This window comes from Phascolarctos cinereus, unplaced genomic scaffold (genome assembly GCF_003287225.1).
Source record: "Phascolarctos cinereus isolate Bilbo 61053 unplaced genomic scaffold, phaCin_HiC Scaffold_726;HRSCAF=1367, whole genome shotgun sequence".
Lineage (NCBI taxonomy): Eukaryota > Metazoa > Chordata > Mammalia > Diprotodontia > Phascolarctidae > Phascolarctos > Phascolarctos cinereus.
The window spans coordinates 145,406,738-145,425,743 of NW_027556098.1; the positions used below are offsets into that span (position 1 = coordinate 145,406,738).

A 19,006-nucleotide genomic window follows, 5' to 3' on the forward strand; every position below is an offset into this window, starting at 1 on the left:
TCTTACTCCATTCCAATTCTAGCTAATTGTCAAACTGTAGTGTTTGTCCAAGATTACACAAACCAATGGACTAATATGAAGGTCGAGTTACAATCTTGGCAGGATGCAATTTTTATCCACTTAGTTTTTCTCAGGCTAGATGACCATCTCTTTAATGTGACTAGGACTATTACAAAGGAAGCTTTGTAGTGATTCCAAGCAACTAGTTTGATGTTAATTATAAGCAGCATTTGCAGAATCTCACTATAAATCAGAAATCCTTCTTTTATTAGGATCTTATAAAGGACATCTTTCATAACAATTACAACTTAATTTCCCTGTTTCTTTTCTCGATTTCAAGACTTTACTACCTTGACATAATATCTTCCTGTTATAGTCTTAAAATTCTGACATATGAGAGAGAGTGCATCTTATCTGATAAGAGATTTCAAAGCTAAATTTTTCTACAAAACAAAACTTTCTTAAAAATCATTAGAAAAAGGGGCATCTAGGTGGCACAGTGGATAGAACACCAGCCCTGAAGTCAGGAGGACCTAAGTTCAAATCCGGACTCAGACACTTGATATCTACTAGCTGTGTGACCCTGGGCAAGTCACTTAACCCCACTGCCTAGCAAAAAAAGAAACAAAAGAAACAAAAAAAATCAACAGAAAACAATGGAATGTGATTATGAGTCTCAACATCTCTGCCACTCATGAGATGGACCTCAACTTTGTTTCTTAAAGAGGGAGATGAATGAACTTTATGAAAGGAATCTGACAGGTGTGTACTAGTAGACTTCTGGGGAACAGACCATAGTTTTAAGAAGCAAAAGTTAACATAAGGAAAAAGGAAAGAAAGATTTAGAATGCATGTGGCAGGGAGGTTATATTTAATTTTTAGATATAACCAAGCCAAAAAATATCTTATTCTTCTGCAAAATGTGGTTATTTTGGTTTTCATCTGATTTATTAGTTAAGTACAACAAACAAAAAGAATAACCATATGGAACTAAATGAGAAGAGTTGAATGCACAGAATCATAAAACAGAGCTCAAAGATCATCTCTAATCTCACATCTTACAATTTAAGATTACTACATTAAAATTACTGACAAAGTTTTCAGCATTTTATGACTCAGGAAAGTATACAGAAAAGAAGAATTAAATCTATCTGAAAAAAAATACTTCTACAACCTTTTCAGATTGAGTTTTCATTCATCATGGAAGAAATGAACTTTCTCTTGTCTGCTTAAGTGGGTATTAAATTTGAAGCTCATGTCAAAACCAATGCTAAACTGAATAAAAACACATGCATATGACAAGTAAAATGTTCAATGCAGCTGCAAGTACTCTAAACACTTTAATGTTATCCCTTGACAAAAAAAATTTACTTTTTTCCTACTAATATAAAAACAATTTTTAGACTAAATAAAGAAGCGTAACTTAAGAATATTAATATTTCATCCTCACTTACCCTTGCATAGTGCAATTCAACTCCATATAGTTCTAAGGTTCGAGCTGTGTTGAGATAATTGAATTCTGCTTCTGCAGGAGATAAGCCTCTGTAAGAACAACACTAGATTAAAAATCAGCTAAGTCTCAAATATAGATATGCTTTGGATATATGATATTTTCCAAGAAATTTAAAAATGCCTTGCTACTTAAAATGTATTTGAGCCTCCTATGACTATCATTTAATGACAAATTTAATCTTGTATAGAACAAAACTACACTTATCTTAATGTGAAAACCTTAACTACTGGAACACTTAAGAACCAGGAAGGTTTTTGTTGTTTTTTAAAAGTCCTTCTGGCTGCTAAAACACCTAGATTCAATATAAATTAAAGAACAGTAAGGGCCATTACTGTGTTTTAGGCACTCACAGCCATGGATACAGAGTTAGAAAAGACCTCAGAAGCCATTTAGTCCAACAACCTCATTTTACAGACAAAGAAACTGACATCCAGAAAGATTAAATGATTTGCCTGTGGTCACATAGGCAGTGAACATCAGAGACAGAATCTGAACCCAAGTCTGCTGACCCCAGAGCCAGTGTTATTTCCTTAAGACGCAGTTTATGTTCTCAATCATTTAGTAGGGAAATTAAGACATGCATGTAAATAACAACAATGGAAAATAGAAAATAAGTACACAGAAGGTTTACAAAGAAATAACCAAGTTAAAATGAGGGTGTATAGAATAAAAGAAAACAGAATGCCTTAAAACTACGCCACTGTGATTGATTTCCATTCAGAGATTATACATAATTTTAGCAACCCTGATTATCAGGTGCTTCAATTGATAGCACATTAAAAGCTATAAACTAGGAAAGAAAATGCATAGAAGCAGCTACAAGGATAGTTGACAACTGACAGGTATTCTCCAAGGAAGGATATAAGGAAAATTACTACATTACGGTACTGTATAATAACTTAAGGGTCATAAAGATGATCTTGAATCATTAAAAAAAATCAGATCTTAGAAAGATTTTGGTTTAAATGATTAAGAAATTTTTAATGGGCACATAAGCTTCATTTACCAAAAAAATGCACTTACATCAGATTTACTGACAATGTCTGAAATACATTAAGTGGACAACTATATCAAAAATATCTTCCCCAAAATCAAGTAATTAAAAAAATGCTTGTGTCTACCCAACCATATAAATCTTTTTGAGACTTTACATTTTTATGAAATTCTAAAAATCAGGTATATTAAAAAATCTATACATCTGTATTTGCCAAGCCACCTAAAAGTTATTCTTCTAAGTAGGGCTGTCTTTTAGAATACAAATTTCTGAACAGGACAATGCCAAGGGTCTGTAAAGAACCTATCCATTATATCTTTTTCATCCCATGGATGCACATATGGTACTACCTAGCAAAATATATATTTATCTTGTTTAACATATATAACATACAATATATTATATAAAATATATATTTAGCAAACTGACAGAGGGCTTTTTCTTAATTCTCCCATTCAACTTACACTGCTCACTTGCTATCATATACTACAAAAATGAATCAATACACAATTTGATTTTAAATTATAGCCTGATAAAAACACACAACTACGCAACAATAGTTAAGTATCACAAATATTTTACTTGAAAATCTATGAAGATAACACATAATGAGAATTATATCTTTTTAAAAAATAATGTTACTTATAAACTTAGTATCACTTAATATTCTTTTTTTCTTTATTCTCTTCTTGGTTCTGTAACAAAGAAAACCAAGAACTTGCAAATAACTACTAGTGAGGAATGATATGAAATGTCCATTATATTGCATGATATTTTGTTAAGAGTATATAAAAATATTTGAAGTAAATGATGCATTTATTTAAAAACTATCAACTTTAAATTGCGTAAAAGAATATTTTTGTTTAAATAAAGCTGGTATGTTAGAAGTGATGCTGGATTTGTTTCATCACTTTTCAAATGATGCCTCATTTTATTTCCAGTTCTTTGCTAAAACAAAAGTGCTGCCATAAATATTTGTACATATGGGTCTTTCCCCTTTTTGAAAAAGTCTTTTTGGGGAAGAGTATGAATGGTTTAGTGACATTTCAGATTAAGTTTCAAACTGCCTTCCAGGAAGCCTGGAGCATTCCACAGGTCTAGCAACAGTGCAATGGCAGGCCTGCTCTCCCACAGCCTTTGTCATAATTGTGTTAATCCTTTTTGGCCATCTGCACCAATCTGTTTTTTGTTTGTTTGTTTGTTTTAATTTTTAGGCAATTGGGGTTAAGTGTCTTGCCCAGGATCACACAGCTAGTAAGTGTCAAGTGTTTGGTCTGAGGCTGGATTTGAATTCAGGGCCTTCTGACTTCAGGGCCGGCGCTCTATTCACTGCGCCACCGAGATGTCCCTATCTGCACCAATCTGATAGGTATAAGGCGTAACCTGAGTTGTTTAAACTTACAATTTCTTTTAATACTAGTGATATGGAGCATTTTTCCATTTGGTTATTGATATCTTGCATTTCTTCTTTTTGGAAAGCTGCTTATTCATACCTTTTTCTAATGGGGAATGGCTCTTTTTCATATATATTTGAATCAATTACCTACATAGCTAAGGTATCAATCTTTTGTCATAAATTTATTAAAAATACTTAAAAAAACCCCAGCTGTTTCCCTTCTAAATTTAACTGCATTTATTTTGTGCATTTATTTTCAATTTTATGCAAAGTGCCTGTTTTATCTCTATTAGCATTCTTTTTTGAATGATGGCATTTTAAATAATATGTACAAACTCAACAGATTTTAAAGAATCTGTGCAGCACCATAATAACTGCAGTTAATAAAAAGACACAAATTACTCTGATTTCACTAAATAAGTACAAATTCTAAACTTACATATGTTGCTGATGTAATTTTGTGATTTCTTTTTCAAAGTCTTGAGGCTGACCAGGGATGAAAGAATAATCAGAGAGGTAGCCTGGCAAGTTTTCTGAATGGTCGTAGTCTCCCAATTCAGCTGACAAAAGAAAAATGCTCACACTTTAATTTAGAGATGAATCTCTTATTTAATACAACCATATAGGAATTAAAATAATTTCTATAAGGAAAAAAATTTTGCTTTGGCAAATAACAAGCATCTGTCCATGTTATTCTTCAACTTCTGCCTAAAACCATTTAAATTACATTTTACCTTAATCTTAAGGTTTTCGTATTGAAAAATTTTTTTTATAGGGTAATGATTTTCTAGGATACTAAGAACATAAAATGAATCAATGAAAAACATTCATTAAGTGTTCACTATGAATAAAATATTGGGAACCTAATACAGATGAGACGAAGAAAAAAAACCATAACTATGTATTATTTTCTAGTTTGGAAGACTGAAAAATGTTAGGTAAATATATAATTATAATACTTACACTGAATAGCAAAGGAAGCCAAAAGGGCAGCAGTATTATAAGGACAGGGCAATCTGATAAAAGGAGAAGATATTTATTACAATCTTTTAAAAATCCTCACAGTATATTTCTATTTCAAAATACTGATTTGAATTTCTAGTGACTCAGTAATTTAATTTTTAGCCTCAAAACAAGAATACTTTCTTAAGACTCTCTGGTAAAATCCATATTGTGCTTTCCTCATCTCTTTTTAAATGTAAACTTCTGAAGACAATAACCATACCATTGGGCATGTAAGGTTGCCAATTGGCTAGCATTAGATCAGTCTGGCTTGAATTTTATCGAAGATGATGGAGGCACTCTTAATAAAGTGTCATGGTTTGGTCTTTTAAAATTTTGGTAATGCTTTTGCTGTCACAGTCAGCACGCAGTATGTGCATTATTTATTCTGTTATAATATTTTTATACTGGTGTAGTGGACAAGAGGGATGGATTTGAAGTTGGCAAGGCCTGGGTCTGATTTTGGTGTCAGATACTTAATAGCTACAAGATCCTGGGCAAGTTGATTAACATCTCTTATCCCCCGTCTCACCTATAAAATGGGGATGAGAACAGCACCTACCTGACAGTTTTGCTGAGGGGAAGGAGGTTGTCAAACAAGATAAAATAATGAACTAATAAAATTTAGTAAGCACCTATTATGTTCTAACTAGGCAAAGTGTTCAGTGCTGGAGACAAAGATCTAAAAAAAATGAAACAATTTCTACTCTCAAAGAGCTTACATTCTAACGGGAGGACATCATCCATCCATCCATTTCTCTATCTATTCATCCACACACATATAAGCCTACAAAGAATACATACAAATTAGGAGGGCATTAGAAGTTGGGGGAGGAATCAAAAAAGGCTTTATACAGAAGGTCATTCTTAAAGGAAGAGATGGCTTCTAGGAAGTAGTGGTAAAGAGGGAATGCATTCCAGGCATAGGAGATGGTCATCACAAAGACAAGGAGATAGGAGATGAAGCCATTATCACTGGACCACAGAGTGTGAGAAGAGTTAATGTACAATAAGATTAGAAAGATAAAGTGGAGCCAGGTTGGGGAGGGCTTTAATAGCCAAACAGAGTAGTTTATATTTGATCTCAAGGAGCAAGTGGAATTCACTGAGTAGAGGACAAATACAATCAGATGTGTGCTTGAGGAAATCACTTTGGTAGATTTATGGAGGATGCCCTAGAGTGGTGAGAGACTTCAGAAAGGGAAACCAATTAGAAGGCTGCTGAAATAAACAGGAGATGGGTGATGAGTGCATGAACTAGGGTGGTGGTTATATAAAGACAAGGGTTAAAAGGAAGAACTTAAAATTTGGTAACTGATTAGATATGTGGGGTGAGGGAGAATAAGGAATTGAGGACAGTAACTAGGTTATAATGGGACATTGGAAGTGTGGTAATTTCAAAAAATAGGGACGTTTGGTAGAGGGGATAGGTTTTGGAGAGAAAAATAATGATTTGGTTTAAGACATGTTGAGTTTGAGGTAATTCTGGAACATCTAGTTGAAAATGTCTAATAGGAAGTTGGTGATACTGGACTAGAATGCAGTGGACAGAATAAGGCTGTATAGAAAGACGTGTTATCTGCATAGAGATAATTATTAAAAACCATGGGAACTGGTGCCATTAATGAGAAAGAGTGCTGAGAGTGAAGAGAAGAAAGTATAGAGAAATCTGGACACAGATAATGTATATAAACCACTCTGCAAACTTTAAAATGCTATAAAAACATCAGCTATTATTAAAGAGAGGAATAGAATAATATTTAAGATTTTGCATTCTGATAAATTTTAAACATAAAACTATAGATGTGAGAATATTTATGTAACTAATCAGAAAATTAAAAAAAATATTTTTACCACAGGATTCAAAAAACAAAAACAGCTTACCTTCCAGTAAGAATGTCTTGTTTAATCTGCAAAAAGTACTGGTATCTTTAAAAAGAAAAAGAGAAAATGACAAACTAATGATATATAATCAACGAAAAAGGTGATTTTTAGTTTCAAATTACATTTACTCTAACAAAATTAAAATAAAAATTAATCATTTGGCTTTTTAATCTTACATATTGAGATTTGCCTACATATATTAACAAAATATTAAAACCATATTGGGTAACCATGGGAAATTTATTCTGACAGACCACTAAGCTTAATGTAAAGAAAGTAAATGTTTTCTTGCAAAGCTCCCTGGAAAGTAAAACTTTATACACTGAAGCATAGACTCCATTATAAAACTGAAAAAAAATTTCAAAAGCGTTACTAATAGGGGAAAATGATAGGGATAACTGACATGGGGTTAATAGCTCCCCAGGTACAGGATTTAGGGAACACTGTACAAAGCAAGAGAGAAGTAAAGTGCCAGATGAGACAATATATTAGTCAGAAAATCATACATAAGTGGCATCATTCCTTCTGAAGAGAGAAAGAGGACTTTAAGATCTAAGCACAGAAGCTTATATTTTATCCTATAAGCAAGAAAAAGCCACTGAGGTTGGTTGAATAGGAGGAGTCACATGGTCAGGTTGGCAAAATTACTTTGGTAGCAGTGTATAGGGTTACCTAGAATGGGAAGTGACTTGAGGCAAGGATATTCTTTAGGAGGCTGTTGTGACAACTTAGGAGAGATGTGACGAGGAAGTGAATGAAGGGGTAAGGAGCTGTGTGAATGGAGAAAAGGGATTGGATGCGAGAGAGTCAGACAGTTCTACTGTTCTGAAAAGCTGGTCCTCTGTGATACCATTCTAATTTCCAAAGGAAGTAATAAATAGAAGAGTAAACTCTAATAATATTTACTGTGTATATAACATCTTTGTAGAAAAATAAAGAGAAACTTGTCTAATACCTTCAATTTAATTTATTTAATTCTTCAACTAAGGTTTAATGTACAAAAATTACACACTTTCTCATTCTAATTAGGACAATTTTATTTTGTTTTTATCAGACCAAACTTTCCCCCAGAACTAAACACAGATGTTCTTAGTGAGAGTCAATTTTGGGGTTGAGTTGAATGTTCATCTATACCCCTAATAAACGGCAGTAAAATGTTCTATCTATACATGAGATGGAGACGAAGTGTCACTGTGGCGAGGGTCCTTATGGTTAGGAAGACATAAGTTAAAGTTCACTAAATGATGCAACCTAGGTGGGTGAATGTACTGTTGTTAAGTCGTTTTTCAGATCATGTCCAACTCTTTGTGTTCCCATTTGGGGTTTTCTTGGCAAAGATATTGGACTGGTTTGCCATTTCCTTCTCTAGCTCATTTTACAGAGGAAGTGAAGCAAAAAGCATTAACTAACTTGCCCACAGTCATACAGCTAGTATGTGTCTGAGGCTGGACCTGAACTCAAGAAGATGAGTTCCAAGTCCAGTGCTCTATTCACTGTGCCACTTAGCTATTCGACCATAAGCAAGTCACTTAACATATCCATGCCCCTAGGCAATACTCTAAGGCTCTAATTTAACAGACTACTTGAGGATTTGCACAAGATAGAGGGAGTTTTTGTTTCTCACACTGATCACAGCTGTAGACTCAAAACTGAAATGTACTTACTAGTTTTTCTTTGCATGGTCAATAATATATAAGGAATCAAGAAAAAGGCAATTTTGAAAAAGACCTTTTAAAAGTCAAACTAATAATGACAAGGCAAATATGAAACATCTCAGGTTTAAAAATATAACCAATTTCTAAACCACATAAGCTACCTTATGTACCAGTTTTTGACAATATCTAGTATTTAATGACAATATTAGTATTTAATGAGCACCTGCTTCATACAGAGCCCTGTTTTAGATACTATAAAGGGACAAAAAAGAAATTATATCATACCTAGAATTATCACTTTCAGAAAAATCCTAATTTTAATGGTATCAATCAGAACCTTCTGTTTTTAGATAGAGAGCTGTCATGTATTTTCCCTCCAGAGAGATATCTCTTCCCTGCTGGAAGTCCTATTATTGACACTAGTCTCAGTCACAGGGGATGTAATGATAGTGGTAAAATTCTCCTTCTGTAGAATCTTAAAGTCAAGATAAACTAAGTAATCACAGAAGCCTAGGAGTAGCTTTTGTCACACATGAAAGTCATTGGAGAATCAACATCGGAAGTCTGAACTAAATGAAAAACTGCCTGAAAACTGAAGTAGCAGGTAATCCATCAAGTACTAGCTACAAGATTTCCATGATAAACTGTAATTACTTTGAATGGAATTTCTCTTTCTTCCTGTTGGATTTTGTTCATAATATACAGAAATGCTGATAATTTTTATGGGTTTATTTTATATTTCACTATTTTAACAGAAGGTACTATTTATTTCAATTAATTTTTAGTTTAATCTGAAAGATCCTGTAAGTAAACAATAAAATCATCTACAAATACCAGTGATTTTGTTTCTTCCTTGCCTACATGTATTCCTTCAATTATTTTCCTTATCTTATCGTCATATCAAGGATTTCAGGAACTACATTTATTAACAGTGTGGACAATGGACAACACTTCGCCTTTGATCTTATATAAATTATCTGGTAGTTGTCTTAGTAAGATATATATATATATATATAGTTCAGGACTTACATGATGATAACTACAAAGTACTCTTTACAAAAACAAAAGTCTTAAATAACTGAAGAAATATTAATTCTTGATGGCTTGGCCAAGCCAATAAAATATTTTATTTTCATTTCTTTTCATTCTGAACTTAAACACTAAATCAAATGTGCATTTCTAAATATACTCTTAGAAGAGAATATTATACATGAAAACTGTGAATCCCATTTATTTAGGGTTTTGCTTTTTTTTTTTTTAGGCACACAATAAATTCTACATTTAACTTTTAAAATCATCCTGCTTTTCTGTAATGCCTTTTGGTCTTTCTACTAACCCTATTACTAGCTGTCTTCTCTCTCCCATCTATTCTCTCTCCAATTAAAAAAAAATCCTTGTACCACATATAAATAGTAAAGTAAAACAAATTATTGCATTGCCCACATCCTAAAATTGTATGTCTCATAATGCATTTTGAGTTGATCACCTGTACCAGGAGGTAGGCAGTATATTTCATCATGAGTACTCTAGAACTGTGGCTGGTCAAACAGAACCAGAAGAAATTTATACAGTAACAGTAACATTGTAAAGAGAAATAGCTTTTTAAAAACAGAATTCTCACTTTGTTCTGCACTGGTTCTCTGAAAACATTTTTTAAAAAATATTTTCTTATTGTGCAATGACATTTCATCCTATACTATATATTATATTTTGTTCAACAATTCCCCAATTTAAGAATTCCTTCACAGTTACTTTTTTTTTACCACTACAAAAAGAGCTATTTTGAATATTTTGTTTCATGAGTCCTTTTTGTCTTTGAGTTCTTTTTTTGGGCATAGGCCTAGTATCAAATTCTCTGGGTCACAACTTTGGGGGAATAGCTCCAAATGGCTTTCTAGAATGGTCATACCAATTTATAGCTCCACTGCATCTAAGGTACCTAATGTCCTATAATCTCTCCAAAATTTTTATTTTGTTTTATTTGTCATCTTTGCCAAATGGAGGAAGGCACATCCTTAGAAATGTTTAATTTGCATTTCCCTATTGATGATTTCGGAGTTGTTTTTCCATATAGTTGTTGACAGCTTGAATTTCTTTCTTTGATGACTGCCTATTCATATCCTTTGATCATTTGCTTATCTGAGATACTGAGTTAATCTAATTGAAATAACAACACTGCTTAATTTACTGATTTAGTGGTTGCAGCAAACTACTAGAGTTACTTTGTATAACTAGATAAAAAGGTAACAAAATTCATCTGTAGCAACAAAAGGTCAAGAAGATCAAAGGGAACAATGAAGGAAAAAGTCTCAAGCTATGCTAATAATTAATTTTCAACAAAATTTTCACATTTGAAATATTCATCAAAATTATTCAAAAAGTTGATGAATGGAATAAATTAGGTAAACAAAGCCTTGAAGGAATAAAACATATTAGCATATTTGATAAATCGGAAGGGCACCAACTACTGGAGCAAGGACCTCCTATTTGACAAAAAGTACTAGGGAGAATGAAAAACAGTTGGACTAACACTGCACAACTTATACCACAAAAAACTCCAGTTGGATACATGATCTAAATAAAAAAGGTCAAATCATAAACAAATTAGAAAATGTCTTCAACAACAATATATGGCAATTCTTACCCTAAAATAAGGGATTGAGGTGATCATAAAAGATAAAATGGACAGTTTTGATTACAAAAAAGTGAAAGCCTGTGTATATGCAAAAAAAACCCCACACATTAAAATACGAGAGAAAACATTTATTTATTTATTGGGGGAGAGGGGGAGGCAATGGGGTTAAATGACTTGCCCAGGGTCACTCAGCTAGTAAGCATCAAGTGTCTGAGACCACATTCGAATTCAGGTCTTCCTGAACCCAGGACCGGGTGCTCTATCCACTGCACCACCTAGATGCCCCTGAAAACAATTATTTGTAAAAAATAATCTTAGTAAATTTCTTAGGTAAAAGCACCTAACAGTAAAGAAGATATATAAAGAATTGAAACAAATATATAAGAAAAAGAGCCACTCCCCACTATATAATAAGAGAAGGCGAAAGATATGAAAAGGCAATTTTAAAATGAAGAAATGCAACCATATGAAAAAGTGTTCTAAATCACTACAGCTGTGAACTATTCTGTACAATATTTGAAACTACACCCAAGCCAGCAGTCATTAAACTATGTATCTTCTGACCCAGCGATACCACCACTAGGCATTCCCAATGGAGGTCAAGTACAGAGAGAAAGAACTCATGTATACAATAATATTTGTAACAGCCCTTTGTTGTAGCAAGAAACTGGACTAAAACGGGTGTTTATCAACTGGGGAGGAGATCAATAAATTGTAGTATTTGAGCATACTGCAGGGATAGGCAAACTATGAACAGCCTGTTTTAACTGTCAGCTAAGAATGGTTTTTACATTTTGTAATGCAATGAAACTTTATTAACAAACGTATAAACTACTCATAGCAACCTGGTTGTACAAAAAAAAAAGGCAAGGGGTTTTGCCAAACTCCATTAATGAATGTTACTAATACGTAAGAAATGATTAGTAGGACAGAGAAACAAAGGAAGATGTACACACAATGATACAGAATTATAATTATGGCAATAAAAATGTGAAGGAAAATAGCTTTGAAAGATCTCAGAGGGTGGAGCCAAGATGATGGAGTAAAAGCAGTGACTTGCTTGAGCTCTCTACCAAACCCCTCCAAACACCTGTAACAAATGACTCTAAACAAATTCTAGAGCAGCAGAACCCACAAAAAGGACAGAGTGAAACAAATTTCCAGCCCAAAACAACCTGGATGGTTGATAGGAAAGGTCTGTTATGCCTGGCTGGGAGAGGAGTGCAGTTTAGCATGGGCCACGCAGGCAAAGACAGGCCTCCCAGCAAACCCAGGCAGTAGGGAACTGAATCACAGGCAGCTGTGGCGATTTCCAGACTTCTCAACCAATAAATGCCAAACACAACTTAGAAGGTCAGTGGGAAAGGTCTGTTGGACCTGGGTGAGAGAGAAGTCTGGTCCACCTATGGCACTAGTGCAGCCCCAGGGCAGCGGCAGCTGCTTCCAGAGATCTAGGCCCACAGAACGTGGGGGGGCAACTGCTCAGAAGGAGATTGCAGGGATCTCTTTGCTGGCTCTGAGGCAGGATTCTCTTGCTTTGCCCATGCTTGGATCTGGGTCCAGTCCTGGAGTGAGGATAAGAAGCAGTGTGGCAGAGCTTGTGGCAGTAGTGCAGAGAGAACCCTCCTCTCTTTTCCAGGGCAGAAAAGAGTGCTTGTGGTCACTCATAGACCAGAGCACAGGTCAGGAAAGGAGTAAACACTTCGCCTTTAATCATACCACCTTGGAAGACCTGAAGACTTACTGTTCCCTAGAAGTATCTCCGAAAACAGCCCTACAAACCCCCTGAAATTTAAGACAGTATATCCTCCACACTGGAAGCAGAGCCTACCTTAACAAAGAGTTAAAAAGTCAAGGAACTAGCTGGGAAGATGAGCAAACAGAGGAAAAAAATTCAGACGACAGAACATTACTTTGGTGACAAGGAAGATCAAAACATACAACCAGAAGACAACAAAGTCAAAACTCCTACATCCAGAGCCCCCAAGAAAAATATGAATTGGTCTCAGGCTGCGGAAGAGCTCAAAAAGGACTTTGAAAATCAAGTAACAGAAGTAGAGGAAAAATTGGGAAGAAAAAATGAGAGTGATGTATAAAAATCATAAAAATGAGTCAACAGCTTACTAAAGGATACCCAAAAAAATGCTAAAGAAAATAATACCTTAAAAATAGACTAGACCAAACGGCAAAAGAGGTCCAAAAAGCCAATGAGGTGAAAAATGTCTTAAAAAACAGAATTGGCCAAATGGAAAAGGAGGTCCAAAAGCTCACTGAAGAAAATAATTCCTTAAAAATTAGAATGGAGCAAATGGAAGCTAACGACTATGAGAATTCAATAAATTATAAAACAAAACCAAAAGAATGAAAAAATAAAAGACAATGTGAAATATCTCACTGGAAAAACAACTGACCTGGCAAATAGATCCAGGAGAAAGAATTTAAAAATTATTGGATTATCTGAAAGCCATGATCAAAAAAAGAGCCTAGACATCATCTTTCAAGAAATTAACAAGGAAAACTGCCCTGATATTTTAGAACCAGAGGGCAAAATAGAAACTGAAAGAATCCACCAATTACCTCCTGAAAGAGATCCCCAAAGGAAAACTCCTAGGAATATTGTAGCCAAATTCCAGAGTTCCCAGGTCAAGGAGAAAATATTGCAAGCAGCCAGAAAAAAAACAATTCAAGTACTGTGGAAACACAATCAGGATAACACAAGTTTTAGCAACTTCTACATCAAGTGACTGGAGGGCCTGGAAGATGATATTCCAGAGGGCAAAGGGGATAGCATTACAACCAAGAATCACCTACCCAGCAAAACTGAGTATAATACTTCAGGGGAAAAAAATGGATATTCAATGAAATTCAATGAAAGGATTTTCAAGCATTCTTGGTGAAAAGACTAGAGCTGAATAGAAAATTTGACTTTCAGTTACAAGACTCAAGAGAAGCATGAAAAAGTAAACAGGAAAGACAAATCATAAGGGACTTACTGAAGTTGAACTGTTTACATTCTTACATGGAAAGACGGTATTTGTAACTCATGAGACCTCTCATTATTAGGGTAGTTGGATGGAATATACATATACACACATATACACACACACACGTATATGTATATGTATATATATGTATATATGTATAGACAGACAGAGGGCACAGGGTGAGTTGAATATGAAGGGATGATACCTAAAAAATAAAATTAAGGGGTGATAGGATTGTACTGGGAGAAGGAGAAAGGGAGAGGTAGAATGGGGTAAAATGTCTCACATAAAAGAGGTAAGAAAAAACTTTTACAGTGGAGAAGAAACGGAGGGAGGTTAGTCGGAATGAGTGAATCTTACTCTCATCAGATTTGGCTTAAGGAGGGAATAACATACACACTCAATTGAGTATGGAAATCTATCTTACCCTACAGGAAAATAGGTGGGAAGGGAATAAGAGAGTGGGATGATAGAAGGGAGGGCAGACTGGGCCAGGGAGTAATCAGAAACATACACTTTTGAGGAGTGACAGGGTCAAAGGAGAGAACAGAATAAATGGGGGGCAGGATAGGATGGAGGGAAATATAGTTAGTCTTTCACAACTATAGTCAGTGTTTCACTTTCTGTTTTGGAAATGCTTTGCATGACTACACATACATAACCTATATCAAATTGCTTGCCTTTTCAATGAGGGTGGGTGGGGAGGGAGGGGGAGAGAGGGAAAATATGGAACTCAAGGTTTTAAAAACAAATGTTAAAAATTATTTTTACAGTGCCAGCTAGGTGGCATAGTAGATAAAGCTCTGGCCTTGAAGTTAGGAGGACCTGAGTTCAAATCTGACCTCAGACACTAGATGCTTACTAGCTGTATGACCCTGGGCAAGTCACTTAACCCCAACAGCCTCAAACCTCCCCCCCCAAAAAAAAAGGTTGGTTGGTTTTTTTTTGGCTAGGCAATGGGGTTAAGTGACTTGCCCAGGGTCACCCAGCTAGTAAGTGTTATGTGTCTGAGGCTGGATTTGAACTCAGGTCCCCCTGAATCCAGGTCTGGTGCTCTATCCACTGCACCATGTAGCTGCCCCCAAAAAAGTTTTTCACATACAACTGGGAAATAAGATATACAGGCAACGGGGTACAGAAATCGATCCTGCTCTACAGAAAAAGAGAAGAGGACAAGGAGGTCGGGGGAGAATGTGTGATAGAAGGGAGAATAGATTGGGGGAAGGGGAGAGATGAGAAAATTTGTAACTTGAAATCTTGTGGAAGTGAATGTTGAAAACTAAAAATTAACTACAAAAAAAAAAAGATCTCAGAATTCTGGCCAAGGCAATAAACAATAAAGACCACCAAAAAGACTAATTAGACTAAAAGACAGAGATGATTAAGCATTTGGCAGACAGGTGATAAGACTACAGATTGAGAATCAAATATGCATTCTCAGACACGGCCATATGGCCAATGTATTGATTTGCTTTACTTTACTACACATTTTTGTTTTACAAGGGAGGACTTGTGTGTAGAGCTTGGTTGGAACATCAATAAAATATCTGCTGACAAAACAGTATGTAGAATTTTGTTACTATTTTGTTAAATTTCACACAGCAACTTAAACTGGATAAAACAGAAATCCAGTTTCTTATGCAATATTTTTTCTATTTCCTTTTTTGCACATGGAAGTGTTTGTGTTTATTGATGATTATGTTCAAAACAAAAGCAAAAGATTTTAAAGATTCTATATTATCCTACTGAGCTTTTGTCAGTAAATTTTAATAAAAAATATTCCTACAAAAAACAAAAAAGCTTTTTTGATGGCTTTAGCACCAGTTAGAACTTCAATTCTACTTATAAATTTGATAGGGGCTCATTTTTAAAATCTTTTTGATTTAGTTTTCTCCGTCAGCAAAGAATATCTTAATGACTTCACAGTCCTTAAGCTAGTAAGATACATCCATGTATCTCTGATAAAGTATTTCAGATCACTGTCAAGTGATTAATTCAAACATAATTCAAAATCTACAATGATATGGGTTGGCCTAGGATGTTTTCACTATTACAGAAACCCAGGCTTACTTGTTTTTGTTCAACACAATTATAGCATAAATTATAGCAGAGAAAAATGAATAAAATTATTAGAAAAAATTACTCACCCATAATAATTTTTAAAACAACATGCTATTTTCTAAAATTTATTTTTCTTCTTTGTGTGTGCATGTGTTTTATTTTGCAACATGGCTAATATGGAAATGTTTTGCATGCGTTTACTTGTATCATCGATAGTATATTATTTGCCTTCTCAAGGGTTGGGGGAGGGGCAGGAAGAGAGAAAATACGGAACTCAAATTTTTAAAAACTAATGTTAAAATTTTTCTGGTACATAATTTGGAAAGATGAAATAAACAAAATGTATATTAAAAAATCCAACTAATATGCTCATTTGAAATCATTTTTGTTTCTTAATTACAGAATGGCAGAATTTCTGGCAAACCTCAAAAACCTTCTAATCCAACCTAATCAAATGAAGAATAACCTTTACAGAAGAGGTTATCAAACTTTTTGGTTACAGAACTGCTCTATACCCTTGAAAATTATTGAGGACTCCCCAAAAGAGCTTTTATTTATGTGGGATATATTTATCTATATTTACAGTATTAGAAGTTAAAATGTTAGTATTGTTATGGAAACAGCTTTGACTCTGTGGCTCCCTGAAAGGGTCTTGAGGACACTTAGGGATCTTTGGACCACACTTTGAGAACTGGTGTTCTAAAATATTTCCAATAAGTGTTAATACAAGCAGGCTACCCTTTGAGAGACTTAAAGTGAGGGTAACCCAGTTATTTCCCAAGGCAGCCCATTTTACTTTAGTACAATGTTAACTGTTAGGAAAGATTTTCCTCATATTGAACTGAAAATTCGTCTCTCTGAAAATTCTCTAGTTCTGACTTCTCAGAATAAGTAGAACATATTTAATGCTCCTTCCATATGATATTCAATCATATAAATAACTTTGAAGACTTGTTATATTCTTTCTCTATAGGTCTCTCCTTGTTGAAATTTAAGTTCTAGACAGCAGTTCATCTTATTACTAAGCAACATATTTTGAAGGATAAATTGATAATTAAAAAGCTGAAAATTCAACAGCTGTTCTGCTTTTGGTGAACAAAAAGCTTCATCTTATGTCCATATAACTCAAGTCCTTTGTCCATTTTTAACAGAATAGGTTATTCTCACTGATAACTAAAAAAGTCGAGAAGCATTCTCAGGCTTTTAATATATATATTAAATCTGGCAATATAATCAACATTTTTTGGATACAGACAAGATTTAGTTAGAAATGGAAAGAAAACAAATATTATTAACTTTACACATATCAAAGTGATATACTTTTTTACTGTTTTAACTTTTTGGAAGTAAGATCCTAAGTTGTATGATATCACTAACTTTTACGTTAAACTGTCTCACTAAAAGCTTCTCTATAAGACTTTATTTATATCAGTCTATCTCCCTTTTTTCACAAGATGAGTTTGATTTGCTCATTTGTCTTACATTACCATAGTTAACTAGTTTTTATAATGGGAGAAAAATCAGCACAAATGATCAATACACTGAAAAAGTCCAAAACAATATGCAATTTTGTGTAACACTTGTGTAATTCCCACCTCCAAGGAGGGTTAGGGGTGTCATTTCACATGTCTTCCTTCAAGTTCTCCTTAATCCTTCTAATTTTGTTACATTTACTTTTGATTTTTTTGGTGTGTAGTTGTTCTTTCTATTTACATTGCTGTAGTTACTATGTATATTGTTTTCTTGATGCTGCTTTACTTCACTTTGAATAAGTTAATGCAGATTTTCCATGCGTCTGTGTACCCATCAGACACAATTTCTTATACTAGAATAATATTCCATTACATTCATGCAACACAATTTGATAAGTCATTCCCCAACTGATAAGCATCTACTTTGTTTACACTTTGTTGTTTAGTTGTTTCAGTCATGTCTAACTCTTCATGACCTAATTTGGGGTTTTCTTGGAAAAGATACTGGAGTGGTTTGCCATTTCCTTCTCCAGCTTATTTTAGAAATGAGAAAACTGAGGCAAATAGGGTTAAGTGTATTTCTGTTCTATTAGTGACTTGGAACATTCTTTCATGGAGCTGACTACCTGCAATTCTTCTATTGAGAAGTGTTTGTTATATCCTTAGGCTGTTAATCTATTGAGAAATGGTTATTAATCGTACATATCTTTATCGTTTATGTAGCTTGGATACCAAACCCTTATCAGAGAAATTTGATAAAAGATTTATTTTTCCTATTTGACCATTTCCCTTCTTATTCTGGGTGGATTAATTTTGTCTGTGCAGAAGCTTTTTAGTTTTAAGCAATCGAAGTTATCTATTTTATATTTGGCAACTGCCTCTGTCTCTTGTGTGGTTAAGAATGTACTACTCATCCACAGCTGTATGATGTTTGTCTTCTAATTTTTCTATAATACAATCTTTGCTATTGCCACACAGGTAAAATTCAACAGTTGGACTAAGGCAATTCTCTCTGATCAAGATAACGGTTTATTAACAGGGCATAAACTTATTAATAAATGCTTGCCTCAATTTATGCCAAAGACACCAAGATGAAGATTTACTCATTTTTATAAAGCTACCACAAAGAACAGAGTAGGACAGGTAACTTCATGGGGTTGAGAACAACATGACTGGTTACATAGCTGAGATGTGGGGAATAATATGATTGGTTGGAAGCTGGGAATGAGTTCTAGGAACAATCCTCCTCCTTCCCTCCTGTGACTGAAAATTGTTCATTGGCTGAGTCTTCTTGCAAGGTTAAAAGATAGTAGGCCAGACTTCTTTGGTGGTAAATCAGACATCCTTGAAGGATTGCTTGGTGGTAAAAAGATACTAGACCAGATTCCCTAGACCTGCATCCCTAGAAGA

At 34.3% G+C, this 19,006-nt stretch overlaps 1 protein-coding gene across 4 annotated transcripts in view; it reads right to left on the minus strand.

Moving 5' to 3' along the window:
* PTPN4 (protein tyrosine phosphatase non-receptor type 4) overlaps positions 1 to 19,006 on the minus strand; it is a 217,630-nt gene that overhangs the window by 85,064 nt on the left and 113,560 nt on the right. For 3 of the 4 annotated variants that reach the window (XM_020963090.2, XM_020963089.2, XM_020963093.2), the window contains 4 exons: positions 6,790 to 6,834; positions 4,867 to 4,919; positions 4,343 to 4,463; positions 1,455 to 1,542 (listed from right to left, as the gene is read on the minus strand). In XM_020963090.2, the coding sequence (XP_020818749.1) occupies positions 1,455 to 1,542; positions 4,343 to 4,463; positions 4,867 to 4,919; positions 6,790 to 6,834 (307 nt within the window). The remainder of the gene's footprint in view (positions 1 to 1,454; positions 1,543 to 4,342; positions 4,464 to 4,866; positions 4,920 to 6,789; positions 6,835 to 19,006) is intronic. The other variant, XM_078146809.1, reaches the window with a different exon arrangement.